General features: G+C 41.7%; 1 protein-coding gene across 1 annotated transcript in view; it reads right to left on the bottom strand.

Annotated features, from left to right (window-relative positions):
* Positions 1–18,349, bottom strand: part of BTRC (beta-transducin repeat containing E3 ubiquitin protein ligase) — a 176,696-nt gene that overhangs the window by 81,106 nt on the left and 77,241 nt on the right. The window contains 2 exon segments of the mRNA XM_048859264.2: positions 3,809–3,898; positions 15,671–15,748. Of these exon segments, the coding sequence (XP_048715221.1) occupies positions 3,809–3,898; positions 15,671–15,748 (168 nt within the window).

Below are 18,349 nucleotides of genomic sequence, written 5' to 3'. Positions count from 1 at the left end.
TGCACAGCCCTCAAGTAAGCTGCTGCCTGTGATGTGTGTACGCAGCAGCACCAGGCAGGAGACAGCAAGGAACAACTGCTCAGCATGCCTTTTACAGTGCTAACTAATGGCTTAATGGGACAGGAAAGCGAGCAGGAGCTGCAAATGTTGGTGGGGTCGCTACATGTTGCAGAAGATGGTGGGGCAGGGGGCGGAAAAGGAGAGAGACACACTTGTCTTCTCTCTCCTGCCTAAAGTTACTGTAGCAATCCTGTAATAAAACGGTCAAGATTCTGTGACACAGACCATGTGGGAGATTTCTTTCTCTGGCCCTGTTAGCCACCACACAGTGCAAATATTTCAAAGCACGACCATTATCTCCATTCCAGTCGAACAAAATGTACAGGAGTGTGGAAGAGCACTCAGGAATCCCATAGCAACTATAGGGCCTAATGGAGAAACCACCAGGATTATTATTGGCTCTGCCACTGGCCTCCTGAGTGGCCTTGGGCATGTCACTTCAGCTTTCTGTGCCTAAGTTTCTCACCTCTAAAATGGGGATCTACTGATGAAAAGTGCTATGTAAATGCTAGCTTTTTCTGTTATTACCTAGCTACAGTATGTGTCCAATGGAACTCTAAATGAGAACTATAATTGCCTAAATGACCACTAACTCTAACATACATTTCTCTTTCTCTTAAAAAAAACTAGCAAATTAATTGAGAAAAACCTTTGTTAACCCAGAGCTAAGGCTGCCTGATGGTATTTTGTGCCCTTCCAGAGGGTCAAGTTCAGCAAAACTTAAACCTCTGAAAACAAAGAAATATAGAGTTAAGGTACAGGTCAATGCAGCCTTAACTCTGCCCCCGAGTGATGACACAGTACACCCATAGCGCACACATTCCCATTCTGCCTTTGCAGATAGTGCATCTCATGCAGGAAACAGGGCACATGAGAACTGTAGCACAGTTAAACACCTTCTCTTTGCCAAGCAAAACTTGTTTTTAGGTGAGCTGCATAGAACAAGAGCTACCTACACTTGTTCTACACTCAAACACTGAGTCTCCTCCCCAGAAACAAACCGGCATGTGTTAAACTTTACAACTTCTTCACTCCTTTTACAATCCTTTAGCCTTTACACACAGGATTCCAACAAACACACAGCTCTCATATCCCACCTCACTGCTGACAATACCTATGGTTAGAAGGCCTCTATGTCCTGCTACTGACAACCTACACAACAGCAATGCAATGATGGATACTGGATCCTTCAAGGTACACAAGTGCCTCCTTCCTTTCATCACACATGGGGTCTCAGACCAGATCCCCTCATATCACAATCACAGCTCTGCCAATCTGCTCCAACTAATGCCTCCTCCATTCAGTACAACTACACCTAACACAGAAAATGCAGCTAGAGTGCACGCAGATAATTCCCAGTGGCCTCTGTCAGCTCCAGGAGGGCAGAGTTAAGATTGCATTGGTGTGTACCTTATCTCTGTATTATTACCCAATTTCCATAGTTTTGAGTTTTACTGAACTTGACATTCTGGAAAGCTGCAAGATACCACCAGACAACCTTAATTCTGCATTAATGAAGTTTTTTGGTTTTTTTGGTCAGGGAATTTATAACAGAGAATTTATAAAGTCCTTTGCTACACCTGGAGCATAAGCGGTCCTGAGAAAGCCAAGTTCACTTTGTTTTGTAACCACAAAACAACAGCATCAGTAATCTGTCAGTGACAGAAACCACTACTAAGGGAAAGCAATTATCCCTACGTAGTAGGGAAACGTGCTCAAAGAAGCCCCTGTTAAGCTGATGCAAAACCAATGCAAAATATATATAAATACTCCATCTCCAGGGTACATATATCCTGGAGATGCAGTATTAAGAACATGTGCTTTTCCATGTCTGGGGCCAGAATTCAGCTCCATCTCTACAACATAAAATGAGTCTTGCAATCTCTGGCACTCTCGCTTCGTGGCTTGTCAGTAGCCCGCTTAACATATTTTTGTAAGGAGTGATTTCATTTTTGTCCCTACCATTTTGAAGGGGCAATTTCAATTCAGAGGGGCTCAAATGAAGTTAATGGTTGTGATTCTACCACACCCCCTCCTCAAAACCAGCTGATCAGGTCAAAAGGAGCTGTCGCATAGTAGGTGGGCCCTGAATGGAAGCCTTAGACTATCTTGGTAGTAGTTGGACACTGGCTCATTTGTAGGATGCTTGTGATCGGCATCATGACCCCAGGATGAAAAATGCTAAATACCAAGGGCATTTTGCTGAGGGCTACAAATCGTGTACTTTGGTATCTTGTCAGGAGTGTTTCACCCATTTTGTAGAACAGGGGTAGGCAACCTATGGCACACGAGCTGATTTTCAGTGGCACTCACACTGCCCAGGTCCTGGCCTCCGGTCCAGGGGCTCTGCATTTTAATTTAATTTTAAATGAAGCTTCTTAAACATTTTAAAAACCTTATTTACTTTACATACAACAATAGTTTAGTTATATACTATAGACTTACAGAAAGAGACCTTCTAAAAACGTTAAAATGTATTACTGGCACGCGAAATCTTAAACTGGAGTGAATAAATGAAGACTAGGTACACCACTTCTGAAAGGTTGCTGACCCCTGTTGTATAACAACGGGCATGACTGCAGGTGGCAGAATGCAATACTGTACCTCTTGATCAAAGAGGGTCATTGGGCAGCAAGGGGCAAGCAAGGATCTGTAGCTTGCACAAGGCTGCCCCTCTCTAACAGAGGGTGACTGCAAGCTGCCCTTTGGATCACTGCAAGCTGCCCTTTGGGTCACTTGTGTGCAACATGAAGCCAACATTTGTGCAGTGGAACAGTTCACAGATGGAGCGACAGGAGCACCTTCAAAGGCCAGCAGAAATGTGAGTCCTGAACAGACAGGGCAGATTTAACAGCCATTCAAAATTAACTCCAAGAAAAGGGAATCTCAAGAAGATCCAAGGAATAAGTCAGAAGAGGGAGCAAGATTTCTACTGGTCGCTTGATAGTGACAGAAGAGCAACAAAATGCCAGCTGGTTTCAGTAACAGGTGGCTGCATGCTCTGATCTGTCTTGCATGCCCACCGAACTTCTTTCCAGCGGAAACATGGAGCTTATGCAAGGCTGAACAGATCCTTTATGCAGCCCTTTTTATACATACAGTGTCATGGCTAGGATGTTTTCTGCTCACTGACAATCCCGCATGTATACATCTTATTTTATGCTAGTTACACTTAGTTTTAGGAAAAGCAAACCGAGAGCTGGGTGGTTACTGACATTTCCCCTACCCAGTTATTATATTGCCCTACAAAAGTATCTTATCTGATGTAGTGATGTGAAAATGAACATATTCATTTTTTCTTCCAATTCTCTTTTCCCCTTCCCTCCAAATATCGTGTTAGGTTTGTTCTTTTAATTACAAGGTTTTCCTTCAATGTTCTTTCTGTATTTCCTCTTCACCAACCAACAAAAGGCCCCATGTTGCGAAGAGCCTCCATCCACATATGTTCATGTAACTCTGGGTATTGACCAGCAGAGGGTACTGGAGACAACGGCACAATGGGAACAGTTACTGCTTCTACAGGACATCCAGCCCGTTGATCTGGGTGGCTGGGGACCCATACTCCCATTATCACAGTCTTAGGAATGCGGCACACTGCCAGGTCAGCCTATGGTACAATTGTGAAAGACAGAAGGCCTGAGCAAACTACTTGTTTTCTGTTTAAAGTATGTTAAAAATTAGTTTTTGAAAAAAACAGGTACTGCTCACAAAATTGACACAAAGATAACAGAACTACAACATTACTTACTTTGGCCACACAATTTTCAGTCTTCATAGCAGTGCTCGCTAGACATACTGTTTCTTGGTTTAAGCACAGTCTGGCACAGCTGTTGTAGGTCTGTGGAAAGATTAAAAAAATTCTGAATGGAGGCACACAATTTGCTGTAAGGCATCAGATTTTTGGTGCAAGATACTCTAACAACTCTGTGAAACCATTCTACTACATTTCGGAATCACTTGTCTTTCCTGAACAAAAGAGGAAAACAGGGTGAAATGAAGTTTCGAAACCCACTCAAACTAGTCTATAAAATAAATCTATGCAGTATGTGTGTGTGTGTGGGGGGGGGGGTGACACAAAACATCCCTCCCCCCCATCCTGCCTGGATATATTTTTATTTTTAAGTAGAAGCTTAAAGTAAAGGAATACAGAATGGCCTGGTTCACCCCGCTCTCCTCACAAGTCATAACACCAATATCTGTTGAGAGTGGCTGGGGTTAGCGTATAGATAGAATTCAGCAATTTCTGATACTTGATCCAAAAGGAGAAATTGAAAAACAAAACAAAACACACAAATCCTTCCAAATGGCTCTCTGCTATGTGGACTAATGCACTAGGTCTTTCAGCAGTGAGTGGGATGTCTAGATTCAAACTGGGACAAAGTCACAAGCAAACAGGCATTTGATGGCCTCAAACTATTCCTTGCAGACATTTCCCCACATCATAAAACCACCACTTTGGCATGTTTAGCACTTCCTACTCAGGAGAGAGATCAGAATGAATAAAAACATTATAAATCATGATTTAGATGCACTGACCTAACTGCCATGAGGAAATTTGCACAGCACCTTCTTGCTCTATGTATTGCTCCAGCCACTGTTATCTGAACCTCATTTTACAAGCATCAACATTCACTAAATTCAATCCAAAACTTGAGAGAGGGAGAGGGAAAAAAAGAGAGATGCTTTGTTTCCTCATCATTCACAATTGAGCATTTTTTTTACCCTCCTGATTTTTCACTATTTTCTGTTGCATCTTGCATTTGCAGTGTTTTATACTTACATCTCCTCCATTCTGACTTCCCCCCAAATTTATAAATCCATGATTATGTATAGGAATACATGATAGAATGTATTACTAGGCACTGCATAGATTAAGTGCTAGGTACATATTAAAAGACAGTCCCTGGCCCAATCTAAATAGACAACAAACAAAAAAAGCATTATTCCCCATTTACAGATCGGAAAGAAGAAAGAGAGAGATTAAGTAATTTGCCGAGGATGCAAAGGAAGTCTGTAGCATAACTAGGATTTGAACCCTGCTCTTGAGTCCTGGTCCAATCATCTCTCTTCCAGGCAAAGTATACAAGCCTGCTGAACGAGCCTACTTTTCAGAAGTCAGCCTTAGAATAATATTCTACCCAATAACCACATTAATAACTATAGGGATGGGAAAGAACTGATTGTTTGAATACAAAATCAGCAACATTCCATTTTGAGTCCATGAAGCAGAATCTAAAAACTAGAACTGGCTCAGTAGGAAGGGTGACCTCTATCATAACCACACAGAACCACTAGTGAGCAAGGCAGTGTATAAATGAACACTTATTCCAAAGCATTGCACAACTCCCGTTATTTTTATTCACACACAAGGGACAGGGACACTCAAAAGTTTCTAGTCCCAATGACTCCCTGTGGCCTTGGACAACAAGTCATCCAATTTCTCTGAATCTCAGCTTCCTCATCTATAAAATAGGGATAGTACTACGTATCTCAAATGGCCGTTTTCATGGCACTTTGACAGCATAAAGCACTATGTAAGTGCTAAATTATAAAACAGCCATATAATTCCTCACCTTTCCACAAAAGATGAGAAAGAAAATGAAACTTCAAGGAGTATATAACTTCTTTGTTAAGGATGTGGAAATGCATTCATCTTGTGCAATGAACAAATATACTGCAACCTGGAGAAGGTATATACATGCCAGCAGCACGTTCAACAAGGTCTCAGGCTAAACTTTAGGAGTGATCTATGTATTCTTTTAAATCAATACAAAGAGTTTAAGACACTAAATCACTAGCAATGCATGCACTTATGTTGACAGTTTATGACACCGTATGACATTCATTCTTCCTTCACTTATTTACCCATGCCCAAGTTCAGAGCGCTATGTTTCAACTGAAACACATGTAAACCTAAGAATGGGTTACCTAGGGAGGTGGTGGAATCTCCATCGTTAGACATTTTTAAGGCCCGGCTTGCCAAAGCCCTGGCTGGGATGACTTAGTTGGGGTTGGTCCTGCTTTGAGCAGAGGGTTGGACTAGATGACCTCCTGAGGTCTCTTCCAACCCTAATCTTCTATGATTCCATGACATCTGAATTTGAGGGACTCTAGTATTACAGCTCCCTTCACTGTTTGAGGTGCTTTGGCGATCAGCTACTGTTCCAGGAGAAACAAAACCCTGAACCCAGGTCTTGAAAGATAAAAACCTTTTCAGTTCACCTTTAAAATTGGACCCTAGTAAGAATCTTTTCTAGTTTGAACCCACCCTGTTCCAGTCTCTCCTCACTTTGAGTCATTAGAAGAGGGTTCTTTGCACAGTGAGCACTTGGAAACGGTAGCCTGGTTCTATGCCAGAGGCATATAGCTTTGCGTTGGAGTGCTTTAATATGTTTTTATATTGCATATAAAGCATGCAAACATAAACCAGTTTGCTGAAAGCTACCCTCTTTGCGAAAGCCGGCTGTAATTCTGAACAAGTTTTCAATTTTCACACTGCTGCTAGGGTAAAACATTTTAAAGAGTTTAATTTTTACAGTGGCTTCACTGACATGGGATTATCTAACAAAGTAATGGCTAATCAATAGAGGGTTTAGTTGTCAGGTGAAACATATAACACACTAAAAGGGATTGATTGCCAGACTCCTCCTTATTTACTAGGAGGTATATATTTAAAATGACACAAACTTGTTACCAAGCTGCATTCCCTTAACCTTGCAAAAGCTGTTCAAGAAGAACGTTAAGCAGCCCTATAGCAAAACAGCTCTAATAAAAAAAAAAAAGTCTACAAATATATGGCAGCATCAAATCATGTCAGGAGCAGGAATGTGGTGCAGAAAACGGGAACCACAAAGCTGCATTCATTCTTAGCCAAGGGCTTAAAATGCCACACAGATGCTAGACCATAGTTCACTAAACATATCTAATCTCACTCCATGAGTATCTTAGATTAGATTTTTCTAATGCTTATATGACTGGGTCTGATAGACTTCTGCCTTTTTAAAAAGAGAGCATGACCCCAGTGTAAAGGAGTGCAGATGTCAATGGAGCTTTGGATGAGCAAGGAATGCCAGACTGAAGTACTGAACGCAAAGTGGAATTGTGTTCATAAGGATCTCAACCAGTAGAAAAGTCATTTCTTTGGCCATTTATCCAGAGAATCCCCAGTCTCTGAATGAAACTCCACTTTTTAATAGACACTACAACCCAGAAGTTCAATAAGATTTTTTTCACTAGTTAATAATTACATGATTTATCAGAGAAAGCTAACACTAATAAAAACACAACAAAAAGACAAAACCCATAGCCTTCCTCCAAATCATTTTCAGAGCGCAGATTATTAAACTGCTTCTTTTCAAACAAGGGCTTTGTAGCTAAGCACAAATTGCCAAACAGTTAAAAAAAAAGGTTATTAGACTCTGAAGGATTCAGCAGAAGTGGGAAGTTATGTAAACAAATCACTCCAGAAGATTTGGAAAGATCAGTTTCATCTCACTTACAGGGTCTTCGGAGACCTGCATTAATTATCCTTAAGGTCTTTCACATGGACTATCTAAAATAAACGCAAATTTATTTATTTATTTCAAATGAGGTGCTCCTCCTGAAAGTATTAAATAATGTCTACAAATTTAAATGCATTTTTATAAATAGGTAATTAAAGAAACAGAAGACTAAAATTAAGTCAAGCTGCAAAACATTACCCAGAATCCATTGTGGAGGTGTTTGGTTTTTTTTAAAGCACATTTAAGACTACATTTTTGCTACCAAAAGCCCACTGTGCTGGGGGAGGGGGTCTCTGTGGGAAGTGATAAGACAAAACATAGGATAGCCAAACAAAAAACTAGAACATTTGCAAGACTGTCCCTAAAGCATAGTTTGTCATATTGCAATTACACCTTGCCTACTGCAAAGCCAGAGTCCTTAATATTGCCACTAGAGGGAAGAAGTATCTCAACACATGGTAGACAGGGAATGGGTTTTCTTGAGCAATTACCATAACAAAGCTCCTGTGGTTGCATGTACCTCCTAATTACTCACTACAATTAAAATGACTAACCCATAACAAACAGCACATAAATAAATAAACCCCACCCTGCCTGTTCTCAGAATCTTCATTAAATCTTACACTGGTTTCCTCATCTATCAAAGTAGGAGAAAAGGGTACGTCACAATGTCCAAGCACCACAGGGCTATTCAACGGAGTAAAAGCATTTAAACAAAAAACAAAAACAAAAGAGCAAGGAAAACGGGATGTCTTGTGGAAAAAAAAAAAGAAAGAAAGAAATGTCGTGCTATTTAGCCATCTGGTAGCTGTTTGAAAACAAACTGTCCTCAAAAGAGCACAGATACAGCACATCTTCTCTCAGCTCACTGGGTTATGAATCAGGCTTTTTTTTTTTTTTTTTAATATAGACAAACTAATGTTGGACTTCTGCGCTGCTGCTTTCATTCCCTCTTGTCCAACTGTGCAAAGATAACCACATGCCCACCCCCAACCACATCAGGTTATTCTAACTCGGATAGCTCGTTTGCTGCCTCTCGGGGTAAGGTTTTTCCGTGCCATTGTTCAAAATCCCTCTGGATTTATATAGTGATTATTCTGACAACTCCTTGCTGATCTTAAAAGGTTTAAATCCTTCATTTTATCGGGCTCATCATTAAGAGAAGATGGCAGCCAAGTGATTTTTCTTTCCATTGACAATTTGTGACATTTCTCCAGCAGCGCGCAAGGTGTTGAAAACCTGGCAGCTGTTACCTCCTGGGACGAAGCTCCTTTTTTATCCTCCCATGACAGTTTAACTCAATGGGTCAGCACCTTTAAAGACTGCAAAGTATCACTGAAGTGGATGGAGGCTTGAATTACGGTTCCCTCCCTAATCAATGTAAACCCTCGCTGCAGGTGAAACTCTTCATCTATAGAGGTGCATGGGGGAGGAAAATGTAATGCCCTGAGCCAGATGGTTTTCATCTTGTTTTTTAAAGAAGAAAGGAACAAGCTAACAAGGGGACAGCTACTTTGTTAGCTCCTTGGCCTCTCTCATGGCTTTGGATCCCCAGGGTTCCAGCCACACAAGAGAGAGAATACAGAAAAACGTAAACACTTAAAGAAATACAACTAGGGGGCTGGCAACATGCTGCTTTCAAAGAGCTGAGAGAGCCCTGTTCAGTGCTTTATTTATCACTGCCCACGTTCTTCAGATGGTAAGTGGACACAAACACAAAGGGCAGGGGGAGTAGACAACACTTGCAATTTACTCAATTACAGAGGAATGCAGAAATGCAGCAAGGCTGACAGCTCCTATTAGCACTAATGTTGGAAGAACCAAGTGGCTTTGATGCCATAAGGCAACCTTTTCATTTTAACTTGGACTTCAGCACAAACATGGTCTTCACTAACACTTTATAATGCTTAATCCGAATTAAAGGCAAGAAGTCATTTTAGTTTTGCAACAGTTACAGGATAAAAAAAGCAGTTTTTATAGACTATGAAGTATTTCTATTACTCTGACAAAGCTTTTCACCCCACGACCTTTTCCTAGCGAACATTCGCAATAGTGAGAGAGAAGTTCAATATGATACTATAAAATGAACATCACTCCTCCCCCTGCCCCATCCACTCTCTAGAAAAACGAAAATCTGAACTACAGCATAGCTGATCTAGATTAAGAGAGGAAGTTGCATCGTGAGTAGCACCTGTATGCTTCCCTTTATAACAGTCAGTAAGTAGATGAGACATGGGACTAAGAATTGCACATCAGAGATTCATTTGGCGAGAAGTCCCAAAAAGGAAAGCTACAGACTAAAAAGAAAGGTGTCCGATTGTTGCTGTCCCCTGTCTTCCCATTCCCTTGCTCTTCTTTTGTTTGTCTTCCCTTGATGTGCTTTGTCTACACTTCGACTTCAAGCTCTTCAGGTCAGGGACCATTCCTGTTTTACCTTCTGAATAGTGCCTACAATATGCTTCAGGGGGTGCTTCACCCATTTACAAAAAAAAAATCATCTCAAATCCATGAGACCGAACTGCAGTAATATTCTATGCTGCAAAGCCGAAGGGGGCAGTTTTTGAAACTGCGGAGGGACTTGGGGAGTGGCCTGGCAGGCAAGGTTTTTTTTTTTCCTTTGACTTCCATCTGGAAGATGATGGAGTCTGGTTTGCAGCACGACATACATGACAGCAATCCCGCTGCCATCAGCACTTCCCCACAAGGCACCTTTGACACAGCTTTCCCTGCACGCAGCCCGCCCACAGAAGGAATCAAGGCAGCAAAAGACACTTCATTATTACTCCATTCAAGAGAGGGAGGGGAGGTTTTTTAAACAACCTGCACTGTGCCTGTCTTTTTTAAAGAACAGTGGGGTAATCAAGTTCAGGGCAGCCCTGGACAGCTGCCCTGTGACCTACTCATGTTGACCCCCACTATTCATCACTTTCCTTAGGACTATGAGGGCAAGCTCCCGGGGAGTGACCACCACAATAGACAGATACAAGCCAACAATAATACGGTTCCTGCAAAAAAACCAGATGGCACTGCAATAAATTTACAAATCTGCATTCATGGCTCTGTTTAAAACACCCAGAAGCTAAAAGGCTTGAGGGGCCCCCAGAGAGCTTCACAGTTTCTAAAGGCCAGTTCTCTCCCCAAGACTATTGAGCTCATGTTCTTCATAAATTAAGAATGGAGATGTAGCCCTTAAAATAACAAATGCCTGACCTAATCAATCTAGCATTTGGGTCTAACACTAAATGATAGGCCCCGAAAACTAATTATGTTTTTTGGCAAGGAGGTTGAATTAAAATTGAAACACACAGGTTAAAAAGGCACTGAAGCATTTGTGAGTCTTTTTGAAAAGGCTGCACGCGCGCACACATACAAACGCACACGGCTTGAAACAGGAACCTGATTCAATAACTCATGCATTTATTTTTAAAATGAATCAGATTAGTCCCATGTGTGACCTGCCGGTCCATCTGTATGTGCTGGACTTATTGGGCACTCCTCTCACGCTTGCTTCAGTTTGAAGTATGAGAGAGATAAATTTAGTTTAATTTTCAACAGCTCAAGCTATCCATTTTCCAAATGGACCATCTGGATCAGCCTATTAAAATTAATTTATAACTTTGCAGTGTGCAAATTCGTTTGTTAGCGTAAATAAAGTTGCCAAAAACTTTTGCCACTTGTCATTGTTTTTCTGAGGGCTGTTTTTCTACCATGACTTTCACTTTACATCTCAAAATTTTATTTGATCATATCAAACAGCTGTCAAGAATAGAACCTTCAAATCCTTGCTTCAGAGCTCTGCACAGCTCTCATTTTTTTGGTCATGTTCTTGCCAACAAAAATAGCTTCGATCCCCAACTTTGTTTTCTCCTCTGTTCCAAACCCCACAACTTCTTCCATGGTGCTCACCATGGGTGAAAAGCCCTCCCAGCCCCAGTATGTTAGGCGTCCAAACTACACTCATTCAACTCCCTAACTTCTCACAAAGTTCATTTCAGTCAACCGGAAAATGTCATTTCTTCTAGTAGGAAAGTCCACAGGACTGAATCAAATGGTCTTTAGCCTACGTACAGCTCTGGAAGCAGAACAAGATCTTTAACATTTTTCTGTCTGGTCTGGAAGAAAACATAAAATCATCCTTGATAAAGTTTGTACATGACACAAAATTTCAGGAAGTGCTAAATAATGAAGAGGATAGGTCCCGGATTCCAAGGGATCTGAATCGCTCAGTAAACTGGGCACAAACAATATTTGTTTTAATATGGCTAAATGTAAATATATACGTCTAGGAACAAGGAATATAGGCCATGCTTATAGGGCACGGGACTATTCTGGGAAGCAAGGACTCTGAAAAAGATTTGGGTGTCATGGTGGATAGTTAGAGAACATGAGCTCCCAGTGCCATGCTGTGGCCAAAAGGGCTAATGAGATGCTGGGCTGCATAAACAAGGGAATCTCGAGTAGGAGCAGAGAGGTTATTTTTGCCTCTACATTTGGCCCTGGTCAGACCAATGCTGGATTAGTGTCCTAAGTTCTGGTGCCCACAATTCAAGAAGGAAGTTGATCAATTGGAGTGGGTTCAGAGAAGAGCCACGAGAATGATTAAAGGATTGGAAAACCTGCCTTATCCTGAGATACTCACAGAGCTTAATCTATTTATTTTAACAAAGGGGTGACTTGATCACAGTCTATAAGTACCTAGATGGGGAACAAATATTTACTAATGGGCTCTCCAATCTAGCAGAGAAAGGTCTAAGACGTTCCAGTGGCTGGAAGATGAAGCCAGATAAATTCAGACTGGAAATAAGGGTGAGAGTGAGAGTGAGAGTAGTTTAACAGTGAGAGTAGTTAGGCATTGGAACAATTTACCAAGGGTCATGGTCGATTCTCTATCACTGACAAATTTTGACAAATCAAGATTGGATGTTTTTCTGAAAGACCTCCTCTAGGAATTACTTTGGGGAAGTTCTCTGGCCTGTGTCAGATGAGGTGATCACAAGGGTCTCTTTTGGAATTGGAGTCTATGAATCTAACCATCACAGGCCCCCAGCCCCAAAAGAGCCCGCCAGCCTGAGATACCTTTCAAAGCAAAGGCTGTGCTTCGGTACAACAAAAAAAATCAGAGCAGTCAAGTGTAAAGCAATGGAGCAACTCACTTAAGCTTATCTACTGCAGGGCATGTAAAGACTACACCGCCACTGAAACCGACCAGTGAATCTGAGCCATGATCTAAAACTAAGTCATCCTGAGCGGGTTAGATTTGCAGACATTCCTATCAGAAGACATGAAATTCTCAAGCTTGGATAATTTTTCCTAGTCTTCTATGTAGGAAGGTCCACAGTTCCCAACAACGGAATTTTATCAGCAGTGTCTCCAAGGAGGAAAAGAAAAAATAAAACTATATACAAACAATAATGACAGAGTTAATTTCTTTTCACTGGGGTACTACTACTGTATGCCTCACTTTTTGCTAATTGTTGCTTTAGCTAATTTACAGACCCAATCTGTAGTGTTTTGCGAAGATGAAGGGGGATGAAAGACCAACTGGCCACCTTGCTTCTCTCCTTGTGCAAGGCATAAGATGTTTCCACCCACAAAACCAAACCATCATTGCCCTTATTCAGTGTGCCCTAATACTGGAGGACAGAATAAAACATATGGCTGTGCATGCCTCTGACATGCTGCACCTAGATTTGGAAATCTCTGACAGTTTCTTGCCCTTCTCTAACCGAGGAGAAAGATCAGAGAATTTCAATTCCCCAAACTTGCAGGATGACAGAGTCCTACACACATCTAGGGCGTTACAGCACTTTTCTAACAGTTGCAAAAGCTGCCGCCAGGCCAAGAAGTAAGGAAGAAGTTTGGAAATACTGGCTTCCAAAAGTGAAGTGAAGGGCTCTGCAATTGGATAATCATATTAGTATATGTGGACACACTGCCTTGAGACAGAGACGATAAGAAGCCCCCTTTGGAGACAGACTTCTCGGTAGATATCAATGTCTCAACTTGCAATTTTGGTTTGCTGATGCATTTTTTCAGGAATTTTAGATTCCAAATAGCCTTATCCCTTCTTGATCCTTTTGGGAACTAGAACAATGGAGTCAGAGCCAGTCCTCTCTCTGATGGAGGGACTTATTCTACTGACCTTATCTACAGGAGGTATTTGATGGCTGCTCTTATGCTGGCTCCTGTTGGTGTTGCTGGAGGTTAGGAGAACCGTCAGTGTGTGTTTGAGACACTTGATCAGTTCTAACAACCATTCTTCCTAAACAAAGTCAAGGGCCCATTTGTCTTAAGGAGGAAAGACAGTTCTGTGCTAACTGGAGAAGCTTACAGCTAATCTCGCTTTCATGCTGGATTGGTCTGAGTCGGAATCATGCCGATTTCTTGGCATACGCCCAGGCAGAGAAATCATCATTGCATTCACCCCCCCCCCAATGCTGTTATTCCATGTTCTGCTGTTGTATCCAGTGACTTGTCGGCTGTATGTAGAAGACAAGGAACCACAAGGAGAGTGACATTCTTTGTAGGAAGCTTTGCAATCATTATTGCTTGGTTGCAGTTTTCTTCCCCTTTTCTGATGAGTCAGCAGGATACAAAATATGCAGAAGACCCCGTTAACATATTTAACGATAGGACATTTGCCAGATGAGTGAATCTTTTCCTCTCTCTTCTTTCTGGGCTTGCTCAGCATGCTTGTGCACCTTGCGGAAGCAGTAGGAAGGCCTGGAAAAGCCCATCCTCAGCTGAAGAAGCAGAATTAAACCAGGAGGCTCTCTGGTGAAGCCCCACAACTCTGTCTACAACAGACAGTTCTGGCTCTGATCCCAAAGCTGCAAGCTGGCTGAAGATCAATTGCTAGGATCTGTGGCTCTCCCTCATAGAAAATATGTAGTCTAACATTATGTAAGGACAGTAGGTTAGGGAACGAGAAAGATAGGAAAGCGGGAGGAGGGGGCATGCACCAATGTAATCTAACATCCCTTCTGGGGATCCCACTATACCTTGTATTATCTCTGTCTTTTAGATCACAGGCTTCTCACAGCAGGACTGTGCATCATGTACACCACAGAATACATCATTAACACTCTGTATGGCTGGATCTTGAGGTATAAGACAAGCATCCCTTTCCCCTGAACTGGGGGGGGGGGGGGAGGGGGGAGGAAAGAAGTACTTTTTCAATAAAATCTTATTTTTCCTTCGACAGTATTATTGAAGGGATTGATGCCTAGTTATCTATGCTGTATCTACTACTGTTGTATTGAAGTACCTAACACATATTATAAAATTGACCACAGGCGCACATAGCCAGTTTACAAATCTCTGTCCTCTTTTCTCAGTCAGGATGGGGGAACTGCTGAAATGGGCCTTTTGATGGTGCTAGGCAAGTTAACTTTTTTGGGTGGGGTGGTGTGGCGGGAGGAAAAATCTGCTCTCTTTAAAGGATATTGACACATTTATTTGTTGAACACCAGGGTGCTCAGTGATGTACAATACATACAGGAAGATCCACTCCCTGCTGCATAGAGCTTAATTTAAATTAAGATGGTTAGGAATTTGTTTTAATATAGAGAAGGGATCAAAGAGACGTTAAAACTTTTGCGGGGTGCAGGGGCAGAGCAGATCTATAAGGACCCATCTTAAACTTTTTGAGGGAAATTAAAGTAGCTCTACTTTTAGGTTATCAGTCTGGACAATGGCTCTAAGAAAGCCTGCCTTCTAAGTATAGTAGTTCTTTGTAAAGCACCTTGAGATTCTAGGTATTGTAGAAAGGCATAAATGAGACAGAGGGAGTACTACAGAGCAAGGCTGGAGAGTTCCCAATGATTAGCAAGTAAACAAAACTCAGATACAAAGTCCCAGCTGATGGCGCTATACTTGCTCAGAAATGGATATCCCTGTTCATATTCACAAAAGCCCAACTTATCTGATTTTCCCAGGTACAATGCTACTTGTCTTCTCCCACTAAGGAGAGTAAGAAAGAACTTTCAGGCTCAAGCATGACAAGTGCTCCAGATAAAAGTCAGGAACCTAACTCTAGTTTCCTGAAGTGCTTTAAGATTCAAGCTGTTAGGAAGTTTTATTGTATTTTTAAGAGACTAGTTGCATACCTGTCTAAGTGAATTCTTCTCTGGAATGATCTTCCTAGGGGGCTCGTCATTATTACAGTCTTCTCGCTCTGAGGAATTCTGCGAAAGAAAGTAAGCTTTAATTCAGTTCTTATCCCCAATGTTATTCTGTGGGAGGAAAGGAAACTGAATATTTGCAAGCTACACAAGCTAGATTTTATACATACATGAAAAAGCTAGCCTCAGGTGTAAGCCAACTGGCTTGTTAGGACTAAGACAGAATTTTTCTCATTCTTAATAAATAATGCACCATTCGATAGGTATAGTGGAGAAGTTGTGTTTGTTTAGGACTTTCCTCTAAAACAGCCAGTACTGACCGCTGTTGGAGGTAGGATGCCAAGCAGGTGACTTGATGGCCTGATTTAATATACCACTGCTTATGTCCCTGAACTCCCTACAGTGACTTGTTTTCAAAAGATTCCATTTTATAAAGAGTAAATGTAGCTAATAAAATTCAACTGTCCCCCTATATTCCAGTATCTTTATATTAACAGGATTACTGACTGATTGCACAGGAGTTTAGTGGACTACCAACATTCAGATTTGTCTGGCCCACCTTTAAGTTGTGGTGAACCACGTCATCAGATTCTGTGATATCAGTGACAGCACCATTCCTGCTGTGTCTTCCAATGTCTGTTTGTGTGGCTGGCTGGTTTTGGTGTGTGCTCTCTCTCGCCAGAAAAGCTGACTAGTATCCTGCACTACTAATACCACATCTTATATTGGGAATATAGGGTGTTGAGGAGGAAGGACGAGCCATTAGAGGCTGCTCCAGAAATGCTCCTCAGCTGATGACAGGCTCAGAAAACTAGGCAGGAGACTTCTGTCCTCTTCACGCTGTCCTCTTCTGTCCTCCTAAGCTACGGATTACTTGTCTGGGAATCGTGCGATTGTTTATCTAAGGACAGAGGCTTTCTTTGGGACACATTCAGCAAACAATTATCTGAAAAAAAAAAAAAAATCCTGTCCACACTGGCCAGGGAAGCAATACTAAAACATGGTGGTTGCTATCACACTTTCAACAACCATGTTGATAGGCTAAGGATAGACTGCGTTGCTTAAAAAGGTTTGGAGGAATTCTGTACACACATGTAAAGTCAGTGTTGAACACCATAGTAGTAATAGCCTTTAAATCACAAACCCATGCATTCAATACCTGGAAGACTACTCAGTTTATAAAGGCATAAGGGAGAGGCATTAGGGAGTGCTAGGCCAGTAACAGGAAGAGTTTCTGGCTACAGCAGATGGGATCAGGATAGGATTTTAAGGTGGAAGTTGCATCCCCTTTATGATCATCACCTCCCAGAATCCTCCTCACCCATCAGTGCTCCCAACATATCCAGATCCCCCTTAGAGCTAGCTCCCAACCCCAAATTTCAGTCACTGGCTGGAGCATCTGTCAGTCTAGGAAGAGCTGGTACACTGCAAGCAGCGTGGTCGAGTGGGGACTGTAGAGAGGAAGCAGACTGCAATAAGCCATCAGTGGAGCAGTGTGTTTGGGTGCCTACAGCAGGTGCTGTGTGATCAGCAAGGGTCTAGGTAGGTTACAGCTTCTAGTTTCATTGAAGGAAAAGAAGAGAGCGGGAAGATGGCAAGGACATCAGCAAAGTTTGCTGAGAGATGGAAGAGAAGGAAAAAAACCCTCAAGGTAAACTGGTCCTGAGGATTCTAAGTAAATCAAGATCTGCAGACCAGCTAGTGAGCTTTACAAGACACAGAACTCAGGAGGCACAATGAGGTCTGAGCAGCTGTAGCGAGGGTTTTATAATGTGAATCAATCCTAAACAGGCCTGATAACTCAGTAAAACAACCCAAATCTTTGAGAAGTTTTCACACAGGGCCTCAACTAGGAGAAAGTTATTTGCTAAGTCTGGTTTAGAGAGAGCTAAACTGTATGAGTGTGAAAAGGAAATTAAGATGCATCTTTGCACAAACTGCTCTGTACTCATCTGCACACTTTAATAATGCAAGTAGGGATTTCAATTTTGATACTTCTGAAAACAGATTAATTGCTGGAGATACAGAATTTCAAAGTAATTCCAGGAACTGCTTTTATCTATTTTAAAGATGCATTTTGAATATTCAATCCCCCCCCTCCCATAATAGCATCAAAAATCCTATTTTTCCTCAAGTTGTGTGTTTTAGAAAACAGTTTTTAAAAGTGAAATCTCATCTTCCCCTTGCCTCTCAAACTGCCTTTCAATGTCATTGCAGTTACACCAATGTCAAAAGCCAAGAAATTCAATGCTGAGGTGAAAAAACAGCCTTTATTCTGAAATTCCTTGTTATCGCAACCTGTCACAAGTTTTCCAGTTTCTTTTTCTTTAAACTAAAGATCTAATTTTAAAAGCGAGCAGAAGACCTTTTTGCATTCATTATCTTTATAGGTGGCAAGGCTACGAGGTTGGCTGAACAAAGACCAGACAAAGACTGCCAAGTGCATATGGTGGTTCACAGCTTGGTGTCTCACCATTCTACAGTACCCACACAGCAGCTCCAATAGCAGACTATTAAACAGGAGCGCTGCTCATGCACTTTTGTTGGCAAGTAAGTTACGCTTGGTGAAGACAGAATGACTGGAAAGCATTACACTTAAGAAACAAAGCCCAGATGTTTCCAACTCCCGCTTATTTCTCAGGAATAGGAAAAATCACCATTCCA

This window comes from Caretta caretta, chromosome 7 (assembly GCF_965140235.1).
Source record: "Caretta caretta isolate rCarCar2 chromosome 7, rCarCar1.hap1, whole genome shotgun sequence".
Taxonomy (NCBI): domain Eukaryota; kingdom Metazoa; phylum Chordata; order Testudines; family Cheloniidae; genus Caretta; species Caretta caretta.
Note: the sequence above shows the minus strand (reverse complement) of the source record. Positions and strands in the feature narration are given on the sequence as shown.